The sequence below is a fragment of the Canis lupus genome, chromosome 13 (genome assembly GCF_048164855.1).
Source record: "Canis lupus baileyi chromosome 13, mCanLup2.hap1, whole genome shotgun sequence".
NCBI lineage: Eukaryota > Metazoa > Chordata > Mammalia > Carnivora > Canidae > Canis > Canis lupus.
The window spans coordinates 7,241,343-7,263,615 of record NC_132850.1 but is presented as its reverse complement, the minus strand read 5'-3'; the positions used below and the strand labels follow the sequence as shown (position 1 = coordinate 7,263,615).

General features: G+C 60.2%; 1 protein-coding gene and 1 long non-coding RNA gene across 6 annotated transcripts in view; one reads left to right on the top strand and one right to left on the bottom strand.

The window, feature by feature from the left end:
• STK40 (serine/threonine kinase 40) overlaps positions 1-22,273 on the bottom strand; it is a 39,938-nt gene that overhangs the window by 3,243 nt on the left and 14,422 nt on the right. For 4 of the 5 annotated variants that reach the window (XM_072771921.1, XM_072771918.1, XM_072771920.1 and 1 more), the window contains exons 2-9: positions 14,688-14,807; positions 13,073-13,158; positions 12,556-12,699; positions 10,310-10,537; positions 9,461-9,513; positions 3,873-3,988; positions 375-519; positions 155-274 (exon numbers count right to left, since the gene is read on the bottom strand). In XM_072771921.1, coding sequence (XP_072628022.1) covers positions 155-274; positions 375-519; positions 3,873-3,988; positions 9,461-9,513; positions 10,310-10,537; positions 12,556-12,699; positions 13,073-13,158; positions 14,688-14,799 — 1,004 coding nt within the window. In that variant the 5' untranslated portion in view covers positions 14,800-14,807. Of the gene's footprint in view, positions 1-154; positions 275-374; positions 520-3,872; positions 3,989-9,460; positions 9,514-10,309; positions 10,538-12,555; positions 12,700-13,072; positions 13,159-14,687; positions 14,808-16,165; positions 16,311-22,273 lie in introns of all 5 variants that reach the window. The other variant, XM_072771919.1, reaches the window with a different exon arrangement.
• Positions 19,270-21,896, top strand: LOC140602443 (uncharacterized). The gene is made up of 2 exons (XR_012005403.1): positions 19,270-21,401; positions 21,735-21,896. It is a non-coding gene; the product is annotated as an uncharacterized lncRNA (long non-coding RNA).

Genomic DNA, 22,273 nt, shown 5'->3' with positions numbered 1-22,273 from the left:
GCGCGACCCTGAGTTCTCACCATCTCGCCCGTGGAGAAACCTGGGAATTGGAGTCTGTCTGGCAAAGGAAGAGCCGAACCCCAGACCGCTTCCTGGGTGGGATGGGCGCGGGCGGGACCCAGCCTTCCACCCAGCCCGGCACCCGCCCACTCACCACGACGCGATGATGGCGCTGAGGGCCTCCAGGACGTCGGCGGCGGCCAGGCGCTGCTGGGGGTCGAGGACCAGCAGTTTCCGGATGAGACACACGGTGTTCTCGGAAACCCGGCCGTCCCTGAGGCAGGAGAGGCACGGGCTCAGGGGCTGCGGGCTCTCCCTGGCCCCCCTGCCCGCCCCCCTCTGCTGCGTCCGTCCCTGCGGGGAGCGGGACTCACTCGGGGATGGTGTACTCGGCCGCCTTGATCTTGCGGAAGAGCTCCTGCGGGATGCTGTCGTAGAAAGGGAACTGGCCGTAGAGCATGGTGAAGAGCACCACGCCCAGGGCCCACATGTCGCTTGGCTTGCCCCGGTACGGCCGGCCTGTGGGGCGCATGGACACACACACTCAGCGGGCCGGGAAGAGCGAGGCCCCGGGGTCCCCTCGGCTGCCTGCCCACGGGACCCCGTGCCTTGTCCCCCTGCCCCACTTCCGCCCAGGATGACGCCCCACCACGGAGGGACCTTGGCCCCTGGAGGACCCATGGAGGATCCATGAAGGAGAAGGGTCCTTGGCCTCGTGCAGGTCGGCCACCCGCACACCAGCCCTGCTCCGCCACACGTGAGCCCTGCGCACTGGGCCTATGCTTGTGGCCCCAGCGGCTGGCAGGCAGCTCGTGGAGCCGGTGCCAGGAGCGTGTACGGAACTGAAGAGCTAACCGGCTCTGGAACACTCAGCCACCCCTGCCCCTGTCACTGTCCCCTTGCCCCCAGGGCCTCAGCCCAGTCTCTGCTGCCTCGCGTCTCCCCTACTGGAGGGAAGTTCTCAGAAGCAGGTGCCTCTCTGCTGGGCACCCTGCCGGGCTGGGGCGGCCTGGCCTCAGTATTTGCAGCAGGAAGGACCACCCATGGCCGACACCCTGCGCTAGTTTCCTCCCCTGCAGATCGGAGGGCAGCGTGCATGTAGCCAGGCGGCCGCGCTGGGACAGCACCCATGTCGTTACGTGCCCACCCAACTCCAATTAGATCCTTTCTGTTTTTCTGAAATGAGGCACAGGGATGGGAGTTGTCCAGGGCCGCATGGCTGAGTGGGGCAGCCCCGCTCCTCCCACCCCCAGGGCACCGTCCCTCTATCCATTTGTACTAGGGCTCCTCGGGCACGCCAGCCCCTGCCCAACCCATTCCCACAAGCAAAGTGGAGCAGCTCAGCCCCTTCGAAGTTGCCCGCCCGGCCGGCCCCCGAGCCACAGGTGTCTGGCCTGGCAGCAGACGCAGCAGCGGCCAGGTCCCAGGATGTGACCCATGCGTGTGGGGCAGATGCTGCTGGGCACCAGGCAGGGCCTGGACACCAGGATCCCTCCTGTGGGCCCCAAAGCCGCCTGGGTGACCCCAAAGCCCTTGGGGTGGGGGTGCCTGTTCTAAAGGGCTCTCCAGGCCCACTGGAGGTCAAGCTGCTTGACCAGTGGGTGTGCACAGCACACGGGCGTGGACGTTTTGCTACAGGCCTTAGCCGGTGCTTCCAAAAGGTGTCTCGGGCCGCCTTCACCTAGCCTACGACGTCCTCTGTGACATGGGGCCGGGACGTTGACCTCACAGGGCTGCTTGGGGCGAGAGCTGCCTTTTGCCCCGGCTGGTACAACAGGCCATGTTGTGCAGCTGACCCCACGGGCAGCCCTGCTCTCCTGGACCCTGCTCTACCACGTGGGGTCATCAACAGAGCCCACTCTGTTGGCTCCAGGGGGTTCCTGCCGAGATGCCCGGGACAGACCAGGGGCCACGTCCTGCAGCCTGAGCCCCAGGACGCCTGCCCCGACCTGGATGGGGGATGAACAGCCCCCTCTAGCAGATAAGCCCCCCGGGACCTCAGCCTGCGCAGGCCATCCCGCCTGAGTGCTTCGAGCCTTCCTTTCCGCACCAGTAATGCCAGCTAGCTAATTAGCCAGACAGCAGGTCAAAGGCCTTTCCAACCCACAGGACCTCATGAAGCGGAGGCTGTTACCATCCCTGTTTTATAGATGTGAAACTGCAGGCCCAGAGAAGTCACTAACTTTTTCGAGGACACGGTTATTAAGCAGACTATAAACTCTATGCGGGCAAGGTCCTGTTTGCCTTTCACGGCTCCACCCCGACACCTGAGGCTGTGCTTGGCGCATAGGATGACCAAAGTGGCAGACCTTGGCTCAGAGCCCACACAGCGGGACTTGTCATTAATCATCCCGCTGCAACCTCGTAACCATGTGGGGAGGCGGCCACGCGTCTGCTGTTAACCCGTGAGGCAGTGGGTTCCTCTGTTTCAGCCTCTAAGACTGGCCTGAGTCTGGAGGAGCCAGAGACAGGCCACAGGCAGCAGCAGGAAGAGCACAGGGAGGCTCCCCGAGCCTGGCGTCCCGAGGCGCCTGACCAGAGCCAGCCTGGGCAACCCCAGCTCGCACAGTCATGGGCCCCACCCACAGGCCTGGGCTGGGGGAGGAGCCTCTGTCACCCACAGGGATGCTTTGGGGAGTATGTGGAGGGGTTCCTGGCTGGGCTGGTCCCTGGGGAGCTGGGGTGCAGCCCTGGCACCTGGATCCCTCTCGCAGAGGCCACAGTGACTCCAGTCCTGGGGAGTGGCCCCACCTCAAGGGGTGGCAAAGGCGCTGGTGAGTGACCGCAGCCTGCTCCCCCCGGGGCTGTGCTGCCTCTGTGCGCAGGGGTGCAGAAGTACATGCTGGGGATGGTGGCAGATGTAAAGCCCTCGGCCCCCTAAGGATCAGGACAGAAATACCCAATTTGGCAAAAGACACAGGGAGAGGAAAAAGCATCCTGGGGAACTGCCGGAACATGGGCTTGGGCGGGAGGCGGCCTGGGCTGAGCCTTTGTTCTCAGGTTTACTATCAGTTAGGACTTTGGGGTTTTGTTGTTATTTTATAAAAGATTTTATTTATTTATTTGAGAGAGAGTGAGCAAGTGTGGGGAGGGGGTCGGGAGAGAGGGAGAGGGAGAAGCAGGCCTATGCGGGACTCGATCCCAGGACCCTGGGATCATGACCTGGGCCGAAGGCAGATGCTTAACCACTGAGCCACCCCGGTGTCCTCACCTATGGTGAGAGATTTGATCTGTCCCAGCCTTGCTTTGCTCACTTGCACCCAAGGGACTTCAGGTCTACCTCAAGGGTGTCCCGCGCTCTGTCCAGAGCGGGGACTCGGCATGAGCATCCCTGGGTGAGCTGTACAGCTGCTCCCCCCACCTCACCGTCAGCCCGCCGCCTGTGGAGGTGGCTACGTCTGTCTGCCTGTTCACTGCTGTATTCGAAGCGCCTAGAACAGGGCCTTCTACACGGTAGCCCTTGATAAATCCAGGCAGGAGGGAGGGAAGAGACGTTCTCAACGGCGCTTCCCTGGGCCTTGCTGGCCTGGCCGCTGCCCACCCTGTGGCTCCCCTGCACCAGGCTCCCTCCTCCAGCGCCCAGCCTGGCCACACCCTTGTCCAGGCCTTATCTGTCCTGCCAATCACAGCTCAAATGTCACTTCCTCAGGAAAGTCCTTCAAGTGCCCATTGTTCACACTCACAGAAATACTGTCAGAGAGGCCCAGCCCGCACCGGTGTGAGGAGGACCTCCGTTCCCCAAAAGACCCCAGATTCTGCACACAGAGGGACGGCGCTGGTCTGGACCAGCCCTGCAGCCCCGTACCCAGGCCAGGCCTGCCCCGGACACGCTCCGCCCAGCAAGTGAACTGCTGGGGGCCCGCCGCACCTACCGCTCAGCACGTCTGGGCTGATGTAGGCGGGGCTCCCCCTCTGGTCCTTCAGAAGGTCCCCCTCGCTCACGAGATGCTTCCCGAGGCAGAAGTTGGTGATGGTTATCCGATGCGTCCTGGGGGGGGGTTGGGGAGAGAATGAACAAACCGCGCGTCTGCACCCGCGGGCGCCCAGCTGCCCCCCATCTTGCCCAGGGAGCAAAGGGATCACCCCCACTTCCCTTTCTGCTCCCCGGCTCCCGTTGCCTGCCCCGTGGCTGATGCTGGCCACCCTCGGCTGCCACCACCCTTGGTTGCTGCCTGCTGAGCTGTCCCCTCAGCACCTGGGGTCGGAGGAACCTCAGTCACTCAAGAGGGGCTCCCGGAACCTGCCGTCCTGGCTGAGCCTCGGGGCCACGGCTTAGAACGCAGAACAACGTGCAGAGATTTCCCAAAACCACCTCGCAGAACACCTATGTTTGGAATGACCAGAGACCTAGCTCGGCCCCTCCCTGACCTACAAGGAAAGTCAGCCCAGCAGGGCTCCAGGGCCCACACGTGGGAGTCGCTTTTGTCCCCCTCGGCCGATGGCTTTGGCCATCACCCTCGTTGCTGGTAGGCAGCGCCCTGGACTAGAAACGAACGCTTAGGGCACCTAGCGGGTGCGGACCCTGCCCTCCGTGTCTGATGCAGGCTGTCCGCATTCGAGGGCGGCTTTCTGACGGCCCTGTTTTCACAGTGATGGGTTCAGGGACAGAGAAATGGAGGGACTCGCTCAGGGCCCCACAGCCAGTGAGCAGGATCTAGGCTCGGTCAGTGCCCAGCCCCTGAAGGTCCCTTCGGCTCCAGCGAGGCCAACTCCACCCTGCGCTTCAGACTCTCCTGGCCCAGGAGGCCGGAGACTCCCCCATCTGAGAGTCACAGTGCACGTGGCTTAGGGATCCGATCCTTTCATGCAGCTCACAACGTGCACAAGAGGAAGCAGCCCAGGGTGGATGCCTTACTCCACACCGGACGGGGTGGGCGGCAGGGGGCAAGGCCCCCTGGGGAGGGCGGGGGCCACCCACCAGGCTGTGTGTCATGTCGGCTGGTGTCAGCTGGCCAGGCAGAGAAGCAGGAGGATGGCGGGAAGGCAGCCCCTCGAAGAGCCTCCCACCGCCTCCCCTGGCTGAGGCGCAGGGTGAAGAGGGGGTCGGCTCGGCGGCGTGGGCTGCGGGGCCAAGCGTGGAATTCCCCAGGAGCCGTGACCAACGGGCTCCGCGAGCCCGTCAGCTATGTCGGGGAATTCTGCTGGCAGAGGGCTTGGTGCGAAACAAAGGTTAGTCTGTCCTGTGCACTCCGAACGGAAACTCGACTGGCTCTGCATACAGGCCTGCCCTGTCAGATGCCAGTCTGCCCGGTGGCCCCAGGGCAGTGGGGGCCTGAGCGGGCAGGCAAGGGGCCTGGCCGAGGACAGCATGGCGAGAAGCCACGCTCCGGCTCCGAGCCGCCCGGATCACCACCCTGAGTGTGGGACTGCGCATCTGCAAGGCCCCACCGGGTGGAGGCACGGCACCCTCGGCGCCCTCCCCATCTCCCCACCTCGGACGGCTGCCACAGCTGGCAGGGTGTCCCGCGGCACTTCCCGGGGCGCAGGACGCTGGCAGGGGACGGTCACGGCGGGGTCCCGTGGGCTGGGGACTTGGATCCAGCCCACGGGATCCAAGTTCCAGACCCAGCTTGGCCATCCCTTGGCCTGTGACCGCGGGCACCTTTTTAAATCTCTTATTAAACCTGTTTCCCCATCTGTCAGACAGAGAATATCAGCACTCAACTCCTGGGACTGTGTGAGGACGTGACAGGAAGATGACCCCAGGGAAGGCAGGGCCGGGTCCTGGCGACTGGTGACTGATGGCTAACCCCACACCAGGGGGCGGGGAGTGGGAGTCCCCAGGAAACCCCATTGAGGGTGGTGGCCACAGGCCCCAGAGCATGCAGCGTGGGCTCTGCTTCCCTCCCGTCAGCTGTACTGCCGGCCTTGTGGTCCAGGGCACTGTGTGTGGCCAGGCGGTGGGGCCTGGGTGGTGGGGCCTGGATGGTGGGGCTTGGGCGGCAGGGCCTGGGCGGCAGGGCCTGGGCGGCAGGGCCTGGGCGGCAGGGCCTGGGTGGCAGGGCCAGGGCAGTGGGGCCTGGGTGGCGGGGCCGGGGGAGCAGGGCTGGGGCAGTAGGGCCTGGGCAGTAGGGTCTGGGCGGCAGGGCCTAGGCAGTGGGGCCTGGACAGTGGGGCCTGGGCGGCGGGGCCGGGGGAGCGGGACTGGGGCAGTAGGGCCTGGGTGGCGGGGCCGGGGCAGTGGGGCCTGGGTGGCAGGGCCTGGGCGCCGGGGCCAAGGACCCTGGATGCTGTCCCACAGGAAACCCACACGGTCAGCTCCAACACCTCCCAAAGCTTGGCTCCACTCCCCTGCCCAGCCACTACCCCCCAAGTCGGTGGTGGCGCCCAGAGCCCCGGGAGCCCCAGACCCCCCGGGCTGGTCCTGGCGGCAGGGGGCAAGGGCAGCGGGGGTGAAGGGAGGTGGCTCTGTGTCAGCACGATCCGCTCCGCATGAGTCACTGGTTAGTTATGGCCCTTTGGGCGACCAGCATTTTTCTCCTTTTCTAGGAACTTGGTATGCAACTTGCTTACCCAAAAAGAAAGAAGGAAGGAGAAAGAACCCACAGGAGACCTCACATAACCCCAACAGGGTATTTCACATTTTAACCCTTGCCATTTCTCCCCAGCAGGGCGAACTCCAGGAGAGCGGCCTTGCAGACACACCTCCGTGTGTCCTCCCGGGCCGCTCCGTTCCCCAAGGGGCAGAGGCAGCCCTGCAGCTGGACTCGGGCCGGCCCGGTGGGCAGGCGGGGGCTGGAGTGCCGCCAGGCAGGCCTCCACCTCTGCAGGGGTGCAAGCGCGGAGGGAGGGGGTGTGACGCGGTGTGACGTGGGCAGCGGGGCCTGTGCCCCCACCTGGAGCACCTGGGAGTCATGCGAAAGGAGTCAGAACCTCCGTCTATCCCAAGACCCAAGAGAGGGGATCATCCAATGAGAGGCCATGCAGCGAGACACGGGGGTTGAGTGGGGTTCTGGTGTTCCTCAATCCGAGAAACACCTCCGTGGGCACACCCGCAGACACACGGAAATGCACAGGCAGACCCCGGAGCTGCGGGAGAGACACTGTCGTTATTCAAGAGCCGTCTGACTTCCCGACTCTACTACCAGAGCAGGGTGGCCTGCAGGAGTGAGGGGAGCAGCCCCGCCACGGGCACCCGGAGGCCTGGGGTCCTTCTGGGGTCAGCGGCGCACAGGTGCGCTCCCACAGCCACCGTCAGGCTGCTCCGCGCGGAAGGCTGGAGAGGACCTGGGCTCCGCAGCCAGATGAGCTGAGGTGGTCCAAAAATAGGCCCTGCCGACCAGAGCAGGATGGTCCCGGGCCAACGTCCCACAGGAGGCCAGGGAAGACGGCAGGCTCTCAGAGCAGGCAGGGGCACAGAGCTGTAGCTCGGAGCTGCAGCCGAGGCCCTCTGCACCCCTGGGTGCACCCCTGGGGCCCTCACCTGCCACCCAACCCCCACAGGCCTCGTCTCCCAGGAAGCGGGCCACGGGCCTAGCAGCACGGGGCACACGTGGGTGGGCCCAGCCTCGGGGGCGGTTCCACATCTCAGGCCACTGTCTGCAGGGAGGCTTAATCGCCTCCACTGCCCCGAGGAGACGCAATCTCGGGGAAGCCCTGGCTTCTGCAGCAGTCCCTCAATATGCTGCAGCCCCTCGATTCGCAGCAGCCCCTCAATACGCGGAGGAGCCAGCCAACCAGCACACGCTCTAGTCAATTCCCCCAGCCTCCAGGGAAATGAGGGTGCTGGGCTCTGAGCCGGGTCTAACCCCAACTCCTGCTCCTGCCCGGCCTCCCCAGCTCCCTCCCTTGGCCTCAAGGGTTGACAGCCCTGAACTCTGGCTTCCTTCCCTCCTCCCCGTGGAGCAGGACAGGGTCAGGTTTTCAGGGCTTCACTTTCTCCAGCTGGCAAATCTTGACTCACCCTTCAGGGAACTGACTCAGACGGCCAGTCTCTGCCCTCACCCGCGGGCCCCCAGCCAGGGCTTTCTGGTCGGCACCCCGTCGCACAGGGGCTCTGGGAGACTGTGTCCACGGCACGGGTGCCAGGTGGTGTTGGCAGGAGGGCAGGGATGGGCTGAGCTGCTGGGTGGGGTGGCACCCTCCCCCTGGCATCTCAGGCTGGCCCCCCACACCCTCCCCAGGGCCTAGCTCCCTGCAGCTGCTTCTCCTCCCAGGCCCCTCTTGAGCTGGTGCCACATCATGGAGCAAGTCACTACCATGCCACTTCTACCGTGAGATGGGGGCCTGCCCTCCGCGAGGCCTCGGAGCCACTTCTACACCTGGAGGCGAGGGGCTGGCAAGGGTGAGCTGGCCAGGGACGGGGGTTGGCGGCGAGCCCGTCCCAGCTCTGTATCCTAGGGTCGTGGGGGTGCCTGCTGGCTGTCCTGGGCCCTCTCCCCTGAGGGGGGTGACCTGACTGTCCGAGGGTGCTAGGGTGAGCCGCCCAGAGCCCCTCCAAGATCGATGCACTGTCTCCCTCGTGTCACACTAATGGCTTCTGACCCCTCGTAGCTGCACCCTTTTCCAGGAAGCCCCCTTAGCCACAGGAAGCTGCCCTGGCCAAGACTACCCCACCCTGGCCCGGGCACAGCCTGCAGTCTGAGGCTGGTTGCAGTGGGGGGCCAGGGCCATGCACCCCGTTTGCCTCAATCTGGGACATGTGAAGGGCCCTCTGGCTCTCAGGTTTCCAGACCGAGGCCCCACTGTGGCTGCCCCACAGCCGCACTTCTCCCTTGGCCCGATCCCACCCTTCTCCCTGACAGCATTTCCTGGTCAACCTTTTCTTTCTTTTTTTCTTTTTTTAAAGATTTTATGTATTTATTTATGAGAGACAGAGAGAGAGAGAGAGAGGCAGAGACACAGGCAGAGGGAGAAGGAGGCTCCATGCAGGGAGCCCGACGTGGGACTTGATCCCAGGACCCTGGGGTCACGCCCTGAGCCCAAGGCAGACGCTCAACCACGGAGCCACCCAGGTGCCCGCCTTGGTCAACCTTCTGCACACACACCTCAGAGTCTGGTTCCTGGAACCCGACCTCTGACGAGGCCTCATTTTGCTCACCCATCATTCCTTCACTCACTGAGCCCCCACCAGACACATCAAATGAGTGGCCCAAGGAGGGTCTCTGGAATCCTTCCCAGAGCTCCCTTTCTGCGGCCTGCGACCTTTAGGAATCCCCTTCTCCTTCTTCTTTTTCTAAGTAGGCTCCTCACCCAGCATGGCACCCGACGTGGAGCATGAACTCATGGCCCTGAGATCACACGCAAGCCGAGCTCAAGAGTCAGACACTCAACTGACAGAGCCACTCAGAAGGCCCTAAGATGCCCCTTGTAAGCAAGCACCTTATTCCCATGCGGCAAAGGGCAGAGGCAGGCATCCCATCCCCCACCCCTGGGATTTCCGGGGGACCTGGGGGCGCTGGGTAGTTGTGGCAGGTAGCCTGTGCCAGCTCCGAGGTTACATCGTTGAAGAGACTCTTACCTTTTATTGAGCACCATGTTTCCAAGCTTCAGGTCCCTGTGCACGATGTTTTTCTGGAAGAGCAACAGGCACATGGTTCGGACCGGGGACGACAGAGCCCGGGTGGGGCCCAACCTGTCACACGTGGGCTCTCCGGGTGTTTGGGAAGGCAGGGAAGACTCTGTCTCGTCGGCTCAGGCCTGGACTGCTCAGCCACCCGAGGCCTCCCCAACCACGGCTAGGGATGGGGCAATAGGTGAGCCCAGGCGGTCTCCGCCCCTCTCGGGGTGGCTTCCCCAGCTTTCTCCCCTCAGGGCAGCAGCTGGTGGGGAAAACCAGTCCTCACTCCCCCTCCAGCAAACATCCTGACAAAGCCACTAGCATCTGCCTGGATCTGCTGTCAGAGAGGAACCGTCACAGCTCTGGTGCTCGAAGAGTACAGGTTCTGCCCAAGGAGTTGCGTGCCCAGAAGAGGCCCTGGCTCTCCTCCCCTGTACCTCGGGGTGCCTGACACCCCAACCCTAGGAGGAGCTCAGAGACAGGCGGGGGCTGCCCCGAGGCCTCACTGTCATCCCCTCTGCTGGGAGGCTACGGGGCAGCCTCTAGACAGCCGGGCAGCTGCCTCCTGGGCCCTGCTGGGCCGCCCGGGCAGCCCTGTGCCTCTGTGGGTGCTCAGGTCACCCAGCCACTTTCCTGCAGGCTGCTGTGGCTGTGCAGCACACCAGGGGAGGTTGCGGGGCCGGAGCTGCTTGCACTGAGCAGCAGCACGAGGGTGGCCTTCCACGGCTGCAGGGCCTGGAGGCCCCTCCGTCACCGGGAGCCAGGATAGGCCAGCCAGCGGCGGAGGACGTGCAGAAGGGCAGACGTCACCTGGTGCAGGGCCTCCACGACGCGCACCACGTCGTAAAAGATGACCACGGTCTCCCGCTCACTGAGCCGCTTCTCCTTGATGACGTAGTGCTGTAGGTTGATCAGGTCGGCAGTCTTGTCGCTGAAGTCGTGGGCACAGAGGCAGTCGAGGACAAGGCAGATGCGCTTCTTCATCTTCTTAACCATCCGGCTGGATTCCGTGTCCTCAACGATTTCACAGGTGCGGTCCTGCGAGGCAGGGGCAGACCAAGGCTTGGCTGGGGCCAGCGGCGCTGGGGGCTCGGGACGCCCCCCCCCACCCAGAGTTGGAGGCCTGGGGCCTGGACCTGGGGTCCACTGCGGAACACCCGGCTTCCTCCGTGCCAGGGCCCAGCCCAGCTGAGGCCTCAGATTAAATGCCTCGTGATCTGGTCCTGATGCACGGGGTTTGGATCGGGGCTGAGCATGAAATGCCAAAGGGACGCCTGAGCCCAGGGTGCGGGTGGCAAGCCCAGGGCTTCCAGTCGTGACCCAGGTCCCGAGATAATAGAAGTCAGGTGTCCCATGGGCCCAAGACAAGTGCTTTCACACAGACGCAGGACCCCTGGGCAGCCGCGAACCGTGGGTCTGTTGGGGTTCAGGCTCCGGCTTGTTCCAGCTGTGGGACAGGGGGCAGTTCACCTCACTTCTCTAAGTCTTTGGTCCCTCGTCCGTCAAAGGGAGCTAGCACCCTCCCTCACAGGCTGTCCAGAGCAGACAGCAACCCGTGCCTGTGCTCAGGATGTGGGTCCTGCCACCAGCATGTGTTGGGCCCATTTTCCTTGCCAAAAAGATATTTCTTTTTCTTTTCTTTCTTTCATTCTTTTTTTTTTCTTTCTTTCTTTCTTTTTTAAGATTTTATTTATTTATTCATGAGAGACACAGAGAGAGAGAGGCAGAGACACAGGCAGAGGGAGGAATAGGCTCAATGCAGGGAGCCTGATGTGGGACTTGATCCCCGGGACTCCAGGATCACGCCCTGGGCCGAAGGCAGGCACTAAACCACTGAGCCACCCAGGGATCCCCATCTTTTTTTTTTTTTTTTTTTTTAAGATTTTTAAGAAAGTAATCTCTACACCAAATGTAGGGCCTAAACCTACAACCCCTACTGATGAGCCAGCTCAGGGAGACGCTCAGTGTCATCCCCAGCAGACCGATGCTTGGCTCTGGGGGACTGCGGGGGGCTCTAATCACCCACGTTCTGTTATCCAAGATGATACGGGGGGCGGGGGGCAAGCTCTGGCAGGCATCAGAGATCATGCACTGTGGACTCCCCATCACCCTCGGTGTGGTTTCACGTGGAAGGGAAACACTGATTCTCAGAGTTGGCTCTAATCGCACACCTAACAATAAAGCCCTCGGTAGGGCGTGTGGGGTCGGGGTGGGTTGGGTTGCATTTTGCCTCGATTTTACCCAAGAACTCAAGCTGATGGGCAAGTAAGTGCAATGAGCACGTAGGGACAGCTCGGGCCGCGCACAGGCATGCTCACCCTCCCGAGCCCCCTGCGAGCGAGCAAGGCAGGCATCCGTCACTGCCTCCATTCTACGGATGAGGAACCTAGGGACTGGACGTGACTTGCCCCAGGTCACACAGCCTGAATCTGGGGCCGCCGGCGCTGAACCTCTGTGCCTCCTGAGTGCGGGTCCATCTGGCGAGAGTGGCCCTGGCCAGCGAGTCTAGCTGGGGGCCCCGCGGAAGCTCTGCTGGGGGCCTGAGCGGGAGGCCTCCCGGGCGCCCTGATGCGGGCCTTCCTCATTTCTGGAGACACCAAGTCGGTTCAGCCCCGAGGAGGGCTCTTCGGGCTGGGAGTTATTCACTAGTGCCTTCCCTATGGGACCTGGGAATCCGGGCACACTGGGCAGGAGGCTCGGGGATACTTCTCAACAGCTGGTATACCTGGGCAGGCCGGAGGATGGCTGGCACCCAAACCAGGGATCCACGGGTGGCCCTCAGGGCACGTCCCTCCTCGTCGCCCCTCCCACCCTGGCCTGGCCCACTCCTGACACGGCAGGAAAGGGCCCGGGATTGACATAACGTCATGCTTTCCCCCTTTCTGAGGAAAGTGACCCTGCCAAGAAAGGGGCACTCCCAGCAGGCCGCGAGTGCTACCGCAGGAGAGGCCAGGCCTGACCTCCAGCCCCCCACCCAGGAGGTCCTGGTGCACCCGGCGTGCCGGGCGGGCTGCTGGAGGGACCCACCCCCCGGGGATGGCCCCTCTGCCACTCACCTGGAAGAGCCCGTGGTGGTGAACCACGCCGTCCTGCGTGTGGAGGAGGGAGAGCAGAGAGTACTCGGTGTGTAACAGCATCTTGCCTTGCCTCTCCTCCTGGCTCTCTATTCCTTGGTCCCCCCTCTCCTCAAGGGTGAGGATCTTTAGGGAGGCACACACGCAAAAAGGCCAAAAATCCAAAAAAAAAAAAAAAAAATCCTGACTTTACAAAGCTGACTAGAACAGGATGAGCCGGGGCGGCGGGGGTGGGGTTGGGGGGGTGCTCAGGTCTGGTACATGACACCTGCACGCACACTCGCACGGGCACGCACAATGTGCAGGGCTTTTCTCAACGTGACAGCAGTGTGACTCTCGCTCATCGAGCTCTCGAAATCAGGCGTGTTCGCAGCGAGACTGCGTGAGCCCGAGTGAGCACTTCCCGGGAAGAAATGCTGCTACTTTGGTTTGCAGGTGGTGTGGGTGTGAAGCTGGGGAGGGGAGAGCAGCCAGCGGCCACCCAGGGCGCCTCACTCACCTTCAGCTGATAGAAGTCATCCGTGCCGTCCTTCCTCGCCAAACACTGCACGATGCTGGGCACCGGGGAGTTGCCCAGGCGAGGGCCTACGGCACACAGAGCTGGGCTCACTTCTACCCCCCCGCGTCTCGTGGACCACGTGGTCTTTCTGCACCCCCCACAGCAGCTCACGGCCACCAAGCTGCCCCCGCCCCCAGGTCTCCCGGGAGATCCCCACAGTCTCCCCTCCAAACATGGAGGAGTGTGTGCGACCCCCCGAGGTCCACCTGGCTTCTACGGGCATGTTTCTCAAACATGGGGGTCTCCGACAGGGGTGTGCACCAGCACCTGAGGAGCACGTGTTCACAGAAGGGGGCCCAGCGGCCACCTGGAGCCTGAGTCGGCACCTCCAGGGCGGGGCGGGGGGGCGGGGCGGGGGCGCTACAGCTTTGGTGAGACCCCTCGCAGCGTGGGGTGGCCGCCGGGCCCCCCTTGGACAGGCCGGGGAGCTTCTGTACTTCAGAGATGTCCATGCTCCTTTTCCCTTGCCAGCGTCCCACCCAGGGCTCAGAGCAGAAGTCACGTGAGGTCACTGTGTCACTTCACCGTGCGTCACTGCTCTTAACATACAGCCAAGGGCCGGTAGGACTTGGTTCCTGCCCACCTCCCTGGTTACGTGTCGTGTCCCCCCCCCCCCCCTGCCCCGTGGCCATGCTCCAGCCACACAGGGCACCTGCGTACTAACTTGGGAAGCGCTTTCCTGCCTCTGGGCCTTCGCCTTTGCACTTCCTTCTGTGTGGAATGCTTTTCCCCTGCATTCCCCACGGCTGGCTGCTCTGCAGCTGTCAGCCCAAACCTCCGTCCTCGGACAGGCCTTCCTGGTCTCACATGGTCTTGTTTACCTCCTTCAAGGCCCTTACGGCCCTGTTGGTGACCGTGTGCGTTGTTTACCCTGTTCCTTTCCCCCAATAGCCTCTTAAGTTCTCTGCGGGCAGTTCTGGTCTTTCTTGTCCACGGCTGCGCCCCTAGCGAACAGCCTAGGCCCGGCGCATGGCCGATGCCACCCTGTGTCCCTGAGTCTGAGACGCCGCCTCAGGGCGAAATTCACACTGGGTCTCCGGCTGATGGAAGGGTCAGGGTCCTCAGAGCCCACTTCACCCCTGCACCCTGAGCACAGCAACCCTGGTTCCTGGGGCCTCCAAGGCCTACGGCTCTTGTGGACCACAGGGCACACCCAACTCCACAGGACTTCTGTGCCTTATATAAGAAGTCTGGAGGGCCGCACCAGATGCCGGGTGGAATGAACTGTGCCCTCCAAGGATGGCCAGAGGAGTGCCTTGGATGATGGGCCGTGGGTTCTGATGCAGCTCGTGTGCCTCCCCTGTGCGCCATGGGGGGCGGGTGCAAACGGGGTGCTCTGGGGGAAGAAACAGCCTAGCTCTTGGCTGGAGCTGGTCGGGACTGGGGAGGCTACAGCAACAACGGCAACTCGGGCGCAGCAGGACCTTGAGGCTCCAGGTCCCCCACGGGCACAGCGGGACCACACTCAGAGCAGCAGGGCTCGGGCCGCCCCACGCTGGGGGCTGTGGCACTCCCCCTGCACCTGCCCCCCGCGCCCCAGCCCCCCGAGGCTTACCCAGGATGAACGGTCCAGCTCTCTTTGCATTATTTCCGGAAATGCCACCTCCTAGAGCCTTGGCCCTGGCCGACGTTTCCCCAGCTCCTCTGTCCGATGCTCTCCGCTTCATTCTCAGCTCTAGACAAGAAGAGGAGGCCTCCTCACTAAGCAAGGCAGCGAGTTTCCCCACGCGAACCCAGCCTGCGAGCCTCTGACTTGGGGATGCGTCACACAGCTGCGGCTGCTGTTCTCCGCCTGCCCCCCTCCCAGAGGAGCATCAAAGGTTCCCAGTGACAAAGAGCCACAGCTCCTTTCCTGGCATTAATCAGGGGCTCGGGGTGGGGGGGGCGTCCTTCCAGGCAGCATATACTGGCTACCGAGGTGGGCAGCCAGCCTGCGTTAATGGGGCCAGTCAAAGGCAGAGGGGACGACGCTGCTTTGTGCAGAAGCAAACTGGGGTCCCCAACGGACCACCCCAGAGACAGAGGAGACATGGCCCGGAAGCTGTTCCCAACACGAGGCCTTCCCCCGAAGTACCTGCAGCTGCGTGGCCTGAAGTAGTGAATCCTGGGCCCTGTATGCCCCCACTGATCCCTGGGGCGCTGCGGGGAGGGGGCCGGGGACTTGCCTGCCCCCCGAGTGGGAGCGGATGGCTGCCTGAGGGTCTTCTCCCTCAAACTCCCCTAATGAACACCCATAAAGTGTCAGTGGGGTGGCGGATTTACTTTCTCTTCCCTTTCTCCTATTTTCAACTTTTTCTTTAATTACTTTGAAAGAAGACACATTGTACATTTAAGAGCCGGTGAAAGGATGCTGATGGAGGTCACTGAGTGCCTGGGTCTCCCCGGAAATCCCTGTCCCCTCCAGGGTTAAGATAAAAGATGGACACAGAAGCCAGATTCTAGAACATAACCTCTGGATGTGGAGTAAATACGACAAGAGAGTTGCTCCTTTCAGCTGCCTACAATTCAGGGCTCGCGGAGGCTGTGTCCTGGATGTGGGGCAGGGACACGGAGGGACACAGAGGAGATCCACACAGGGAAGGCAGAGGGCCACGGGCTGCCAGGGGAAGGCCAGCTGCCCAGCCCTGAGGAGGGCCCTTGGGCTTCAGGCAGCTCAAGGAAAACTTCCCCGAGGAGGGGATGGTGGTGTGGGCCGGGGGAGGGGCAGGCCACTCCAGGCAGGAGGACCTGCTGAGCGAACCCGTCACAGGGAAGCAAAGGCACGTCACAGGGAAGCAAAGGCACGTAAGCAACAATCTCCAAGGACTTTGTGTTGCTGGTGGGAACAGCACGAAGCAGGGAGGGGTGGCAAGACGTGACCCAGAGGGAGGGACAAGGGTGGGATCTAGGGGACCTGATGGCCAAGTTAGGAGTGTAGCTTGGGGACACTGAACCATAAACTTCTATAATTCTTTTTCTTTGTACAGAAGTAACTAGCATTCCCTGCAGTAACATTAGAAAATGCAGATAAGCAAAAATAAGAACACAAGGTACCCATAATCTCAGCATCCAGATGTAGTCACTGTTAACATTCGGGCAGGCTTTCCTGTATGTTTACGTGTGCACGCTTCTAGTGTTCATTATTACAAACATTTGGACCACACTGTGATACCATTTTGTAAGCTTCCTTTTCTCCCACCTAAAATACATGATGAGGGTGAATTTTACGGTAGGGGAAATATATCTCAGTAAGGCTGTAAAAAAAAAAAATCATTAACATCCCATCCCTACATAACAGTATCCTGCAACATCACCTGAAATACCTACGCAGTCTCCCTGGTAAGAACAGATCATGATTTAATGGTCCACACACCTATCAGGGACACCCGGATTTTTTCTTTTTTTCATCCATCCATCCATTCTTTTTTTTTTTTTTAAGTAGGTTCCATGCCCAGTGTGGGGCCCAATATGGGGCTTGAACTCACAGCCCTGAGATCAAGGCCTGAGCTGAGATCAAGAGTTGGATGTTTAACTGACTGAGCCCCCAGGCACCCCTTTTCTATTCTTTATTAACTGTTACTCACAGACATCTTGACATACTTGTCTCCCTTCCTCAGGACAGATTCCAAGAAGGGAACCACCAGGTCAAACAGAACCCACACTTCCAAAGGTATCTGACATACACTGTGAAGCTGCGCTCAGAGAAGCTGTGCCCATTTATAACCCCTCTTCCTCATTTCTAGAAACTGCCAATTGATGGGTAATAAAAAGAATTATTGTGGTTTAAATACTCAATTCCTTCACTATTCATGATGCTGAACTTGTTTCACAGACTTACTGGTTGTATATATTATTTCTCTATGAATTTCCAGTTTATTTATTATTTAAAAAAGATTTTATATATTCATGACACAGAGAGAGGCAGAGACACAGGCAGAGGGAGAAGCAGGCTCCATGCAGGGAGCCCGACGTGGGACTCGATCCCGGATCTCCAGGATCACGCCCTGGGCTGCAGGCGGCGCCAAACCACTGCGCCACCAGGGCTGCCCTCTTTTTCCATTTCTTTACTGCTTTGTATTAGGTCTTACTGATTTTTAGGAACTCTTTACATACTAAAGTTACATAGATAACATAGGATGAAGATTTTCTTAATGTTTTAATATTTTGCTAATTTATTATTATTATTAAATATATTATTATTATTTGGGGGGGGATGGAGGGGCATAGGGAGAGAGAGAGAATTTTAAGCAGGTTCCACACCCAGGATGGAGCCTAACACAGGGCTCCATACAACCCTGAGATCATGACCTGAGCCAGAATCAAGAGTTGGATGCTGAGCAGCCCGGGTGGCTCAGTGGTTTAGTGCTGCCTTCAGCCCAGGGCCTGAGCCTGGAGACCTGGGATCGAGTCCCACATCAGGATCCCTGCATGGACCCTGCTTCTCCCTCTGCCTGTGTCTCTGCCTCTCTCTCTCTCTGTGTCTCTCATGAATAAATGAATAAAATCTTTAAAAAAATAAAATAAAAAAATTAAGAGTTGGATGCTCAACCGACTGAGCCACTGAGATATCCCCCTAATTTTTATTTTTATTTATTTTTTTAAAAATTTTTATTTATTTATTTATGATAGTCACACAGAGAGAGAGAGAGGCAGAGACACATAGGCAGAGGGAGAAGCAGGCTCCATGCACCGGGAGCCTGACGTGGGATTCGATCCCGGATCTCCAGGATCGCGCCCTGGGCCAAAGGCAGGAGCCAAACCGCTGCGCCACCCAGGGATCCCTCCCCCTAATTTTTAAAAAAAATTATTTTTAAAAATAATGTCTACCCCCAAAGTGAGGCTTGAACCCATGACCCCGAGATCAAGAGTCACATGCTCTACTGACTGAGCCAGCCAGACACCCCAACATTTTGCTAATTAAAAAAAGGCTTAAGTGTTTACGTCGTCAAATAGTTCTCTTTTCCTTTAGTTTTGCTGTTATTCCTGGAAGGTCTCCCCTTCCTACTCTGAGACAGGTGCATATTCGCTAGTTAGCTGAAGTCCCCACGGGCTGCCATCCTGGTGCTCATCCTCAGGCCAGGAGATGGGCTCCGGCGGTGACACGGCAAGCAGGAGAGCCGGCCTGGCACACCTCCGTCCCATCTCCCAGGCTCGCCTCTTGTCGAGACCCCATGCGTTCTCAGAGTCGTGGCCCCAAGTTCACCTGAGAGTAACGAGGACCTAGTCCCTCAGTCGGCGTGACAGGCCCCATGACTTCTGCCAAAGGGGCTTACGGCGGAAGCAGTTCAAAGTCATTCATATAAAAGCAGGGAAGAATGAAACTGCTTCTAGACAAATCTTAAGAAGCTGGGCAGCAATGTGTCCAGAACAGCGTTCCCTCCCTTTGCCTGCTTAGCTTCTACTCATCCTTCTCGATTTAAACATCCCCTCCTCAGAGCAGCCTGCCTTGATACCTCTCCCAGCGCTGGGTCCCAGTTACCCTCACTATCATGGAATTTCCACTCATAGCCCTTTCCGTGTTTTGTGACCATGTATTTGTGTGTTCACACGCTTAATGTCTTTCCCCACCACTAGACTAGAAGTCTCACGAGGAAAAAATATCATGTGTCTGAAGCCCCTGCACCCCCAGCTCCTGGCCCAGCAGGTGCTCCAGGAGCGGCTGGACGCCCCCACTCCGGATGGCGGTGTTTCTCACTGGATCGGCAGGCCTGGGCCCCTCCCGACACAGAAGCCAGTTTCTGACCCTGCTCGCCATCTTCCCTGGAGCACTACGCCCCCCTCGTGCTGGTTCCCTGGAGAGCACCACGGAGCCTCCTGCGTGTCTGTGTAGACGCTGCCTGGACGCCTCCGCACAGGCATGGTCTAGACAACAGTTTGTCGGGAGCAGCTGCAGCACAGACAATGAGTGGGCTCGGCCTGACCCCACCCACCCCACTCAGGATTCAGCTCAAGCAAATGGCTCGGGAACTGCTCCAAAATGTAGGCTGACAGAAGGATGGGAGCAGACGGGCAGGGAGAGGGAGAGATGCTGGCAGGGGAAGCGGTAGCGAGGCTGTCTCCCTTCCTGAACACGCAGGGCTGGGGGAGAAAAGGAAGCAGAATGAAGAGGCAGGCCTGGCAAGTGGAAGCTGCTACAGGCTCGCCAGAGGTGTGAGCAGAGACAAATCCCCAGGGGACAGGCCCTCCTGCCCCCCACCCCCTGCTGACGCACACGGAGGGGATGACCCACCCTCAAACCATCCTGGTGGGTCCTCTTCCAGAGACACACCTGCAAGTGGTCCTCTAGTGCTCCCACAGGGGAGGCTGCTTGGAGGGATCCCGGCCTCATGGTGAGACCTGCCAAGGAGAAGGTCTAGGCTACCCTGGTCTAGGAGGCCTTGGGGCCAGGCCCCTCCAGAGACACTGGTCCTCAGGCTGAGGTGGAGGGCCCTGGCCCAGTCTGGCTACAGGGCAGCCGTGTGCCTGGGTGTTTCCTGGGCCTCCGGCTCAGCTCTGCAGGAACTCAGCCATCCTGGCTTGGAAGTCTCTGGAGCTTTAGTCTGTCAACTACTCCGTGTGCTACCCTCCTAAGTCAGCACCAGCTCCCTTAGAACCTGCACTCAAAAAAAAAAAAAAGAACCTGCACTCACCAGGAAGCTCAGTGAGGCAACAATAGGGGTGAAGGGAGGAGGCTAGAACCAGCCTGGCACCCCCCTCCTGCCCCCCCCATCTGCCAGCTGTGGGCCTCCATCCTCAAAGCTGAGGGTTCACTTGCTGGACCCAGCTGGGGAGTGAGTCGGCCTGGGTGCTGGAGGGCCGAAGCTCTGTGACAGCCACCGTGCCTGCCCAGAGGAGGGGGATGCCTACTGTACTGTCAATTTGGGGTTAAGGTCACTTCAACCCAAAGCTGCTGGGCGATAGGAGCCCAGCTTTGCCAGAAGGCAATGAAGGCTGGGCTGTTAGCAACACATAAGTTTCCAAGGCCTGTGATGCCTAATCGCAGGGGTGCAGCGTGGCACGTACAGCACAGCTGGGCAGGAGAGGGCCAGGCAGGACATGGTTCAACATGGTGGACGTACGTCAACCACGGAAGGAGGTGGGCAGCAAAGAGAGATGGTGCTGGGCCCCCAGCCCCACCCCGCCCAGCTCGGCCTTCCCTCCGATCCACCCCCTACAAAGCAGCTGGACCCTGGCCGGACCAAGGAGAGGCTCATAGCTGGCACCCAGGAGTATATCCTCCACAGAGGTACCCGACGCCCCGGGCAAGGACACACATGCGGAGCCAGAGCGAGCCTCCCACCTCCACAGGCACGAGGGGCCGCGATGGAACCAGCCCTCTGTGCAGAAAGTTCTGTACTCAACCCCATCTGGGCTTCCTGCTGCAACCTCCGGGGTCCTGGAGAGGTGGGTGACCCTGCACACGGAACCAGGGAAGGCAGGGGGCAAGGTCAGTCTGCGCAAGGAGCCAGCAGCAGACCCCAGCTCGGTGCGCTGCTTGCTGTGTGTGTCTGCATGCGTACGATGACAGTGGCAGCTGGTAGCCACAACGCGTCAGCAGCTTCCAATGGAGCCAAAGGACTGTGTCTACACTGCAGGGTCAGGCTGAGCCGATAGGGTCAAGATTCAAGCTGGCCCTGTCAGCAGCCCCTGCGCCCACCCCCATGTTTCCTGGCTCTGTCAAGACAAAATAAAACCAACCAACCAACCAACAAAAAGTCCCCAAGTGGTGCAGACTCTGTCTTGTGGACTTTACCTCTGGCCGGGCCTACTGAAGGCAGGGACCCTGCACCTCTGCTCAGCTCACATGCACCTGGAAGTGAGCACGGAGCTCCCCCCATCTCTGGCCTCGACATGAGGGGCCACACGAGTGTTAAGGGTCTGTGTGCCCAGACCCACACCAGACCCCAGGAGGGAGCAAAGAGTCTCGGCTGAGAGGACACTAAGGGAGCACAATGATATGGTTAGAAGAACCGGCCTCGGGCTTCTTCACAGCGCAACACAGACACAACCGTTTGTACGACACTTGGGAGTACAGGAGCAGGGGCCCCCGGCCATCCTGCGCTGGCCCTGTCACCTTCAACCTGAAGGGATCACCATCTTGATCCACATAACCCACGGAAACCTCTGAGTCAGAGCAAGCGTTCTGGAGCAAGCCAGTCCCCGGTTCCAAGGCCAGCACCGTCACTTGGTGGTGATAAGATCTCGGGCAAGTTCCTTGTTCAGCATCTACAGAATACAGAGCACAACACCTACCTTCCGAGGCTGGGCCAAGGATGAAGTAATGACCCACGCAGAGCACCTACCGGCACACGTAAGCACTTGGTAGCTCATGCTACTACCAGCTTAAACACAGCAGCTATTTCTCCTGCCCACAGGGAAGGGGACTGTTACTCACTAGGCACTAACGGGGGGGGGGGGGGCAGACCAAAGAGGGCACCTGAACTTGCCACTGGGCTCTGGGCCTGGAGGCCAGGGGTCTCTGATGGCCAGCTTCAGCGACAAGCTCGGCTCAGTGTGGGGAGGGGAGGCGGCCCAGAGGGCTAGCCAGCCGGGCTGGGGAGGAGGGGAGGAAGGGAGGAGGGGGTGCGGGGCGGCAGGAGAGGGCAGACGCACCCAGCATCTCACGCTCTTGCTCTGCTCACAGGTCTGGGGGAAAGCAGAGGCTGGAGCACCAGCTGGCAGCTACTGACCTGGGCCACAGCGAGGGACTGCCCGGGAGCCCAAGATAAAGACCTGGTGCCTCTAGGCCGGGATGTGCACTTGACAAAATGACTGAATTGTCTAATTAAAGGATCTGTGGAACTCACTGTATCGATAGCTCAATTTTTTTTTTTTTTTAAAAAGCACATTTGGCCTTAACCAAATGGTCCAAGTTACTATCACCAATAACAGAACTGACATCATATTACGCCGGATAGAACACTGACTTACGTTATTTGGCCCCAAGTACAGCCCGACTGTGGTCCTGAGACGAACACAAACTGAGGAACACAAAACAGGCCTGTACCCTTCAAACCAATAGTGACGGATGAAGACTGAGGAGCCAGTCCAGATTAATAGAGATCAAAGACATAAGACAAGCAAATGCCACGTGTGATCGTGGGGTGGGGGAGGCATAACGGATATGGCTGGGCAGCTGACAAAATCTAGATACGGACCATACGGATGTTACACTTCCTGGGT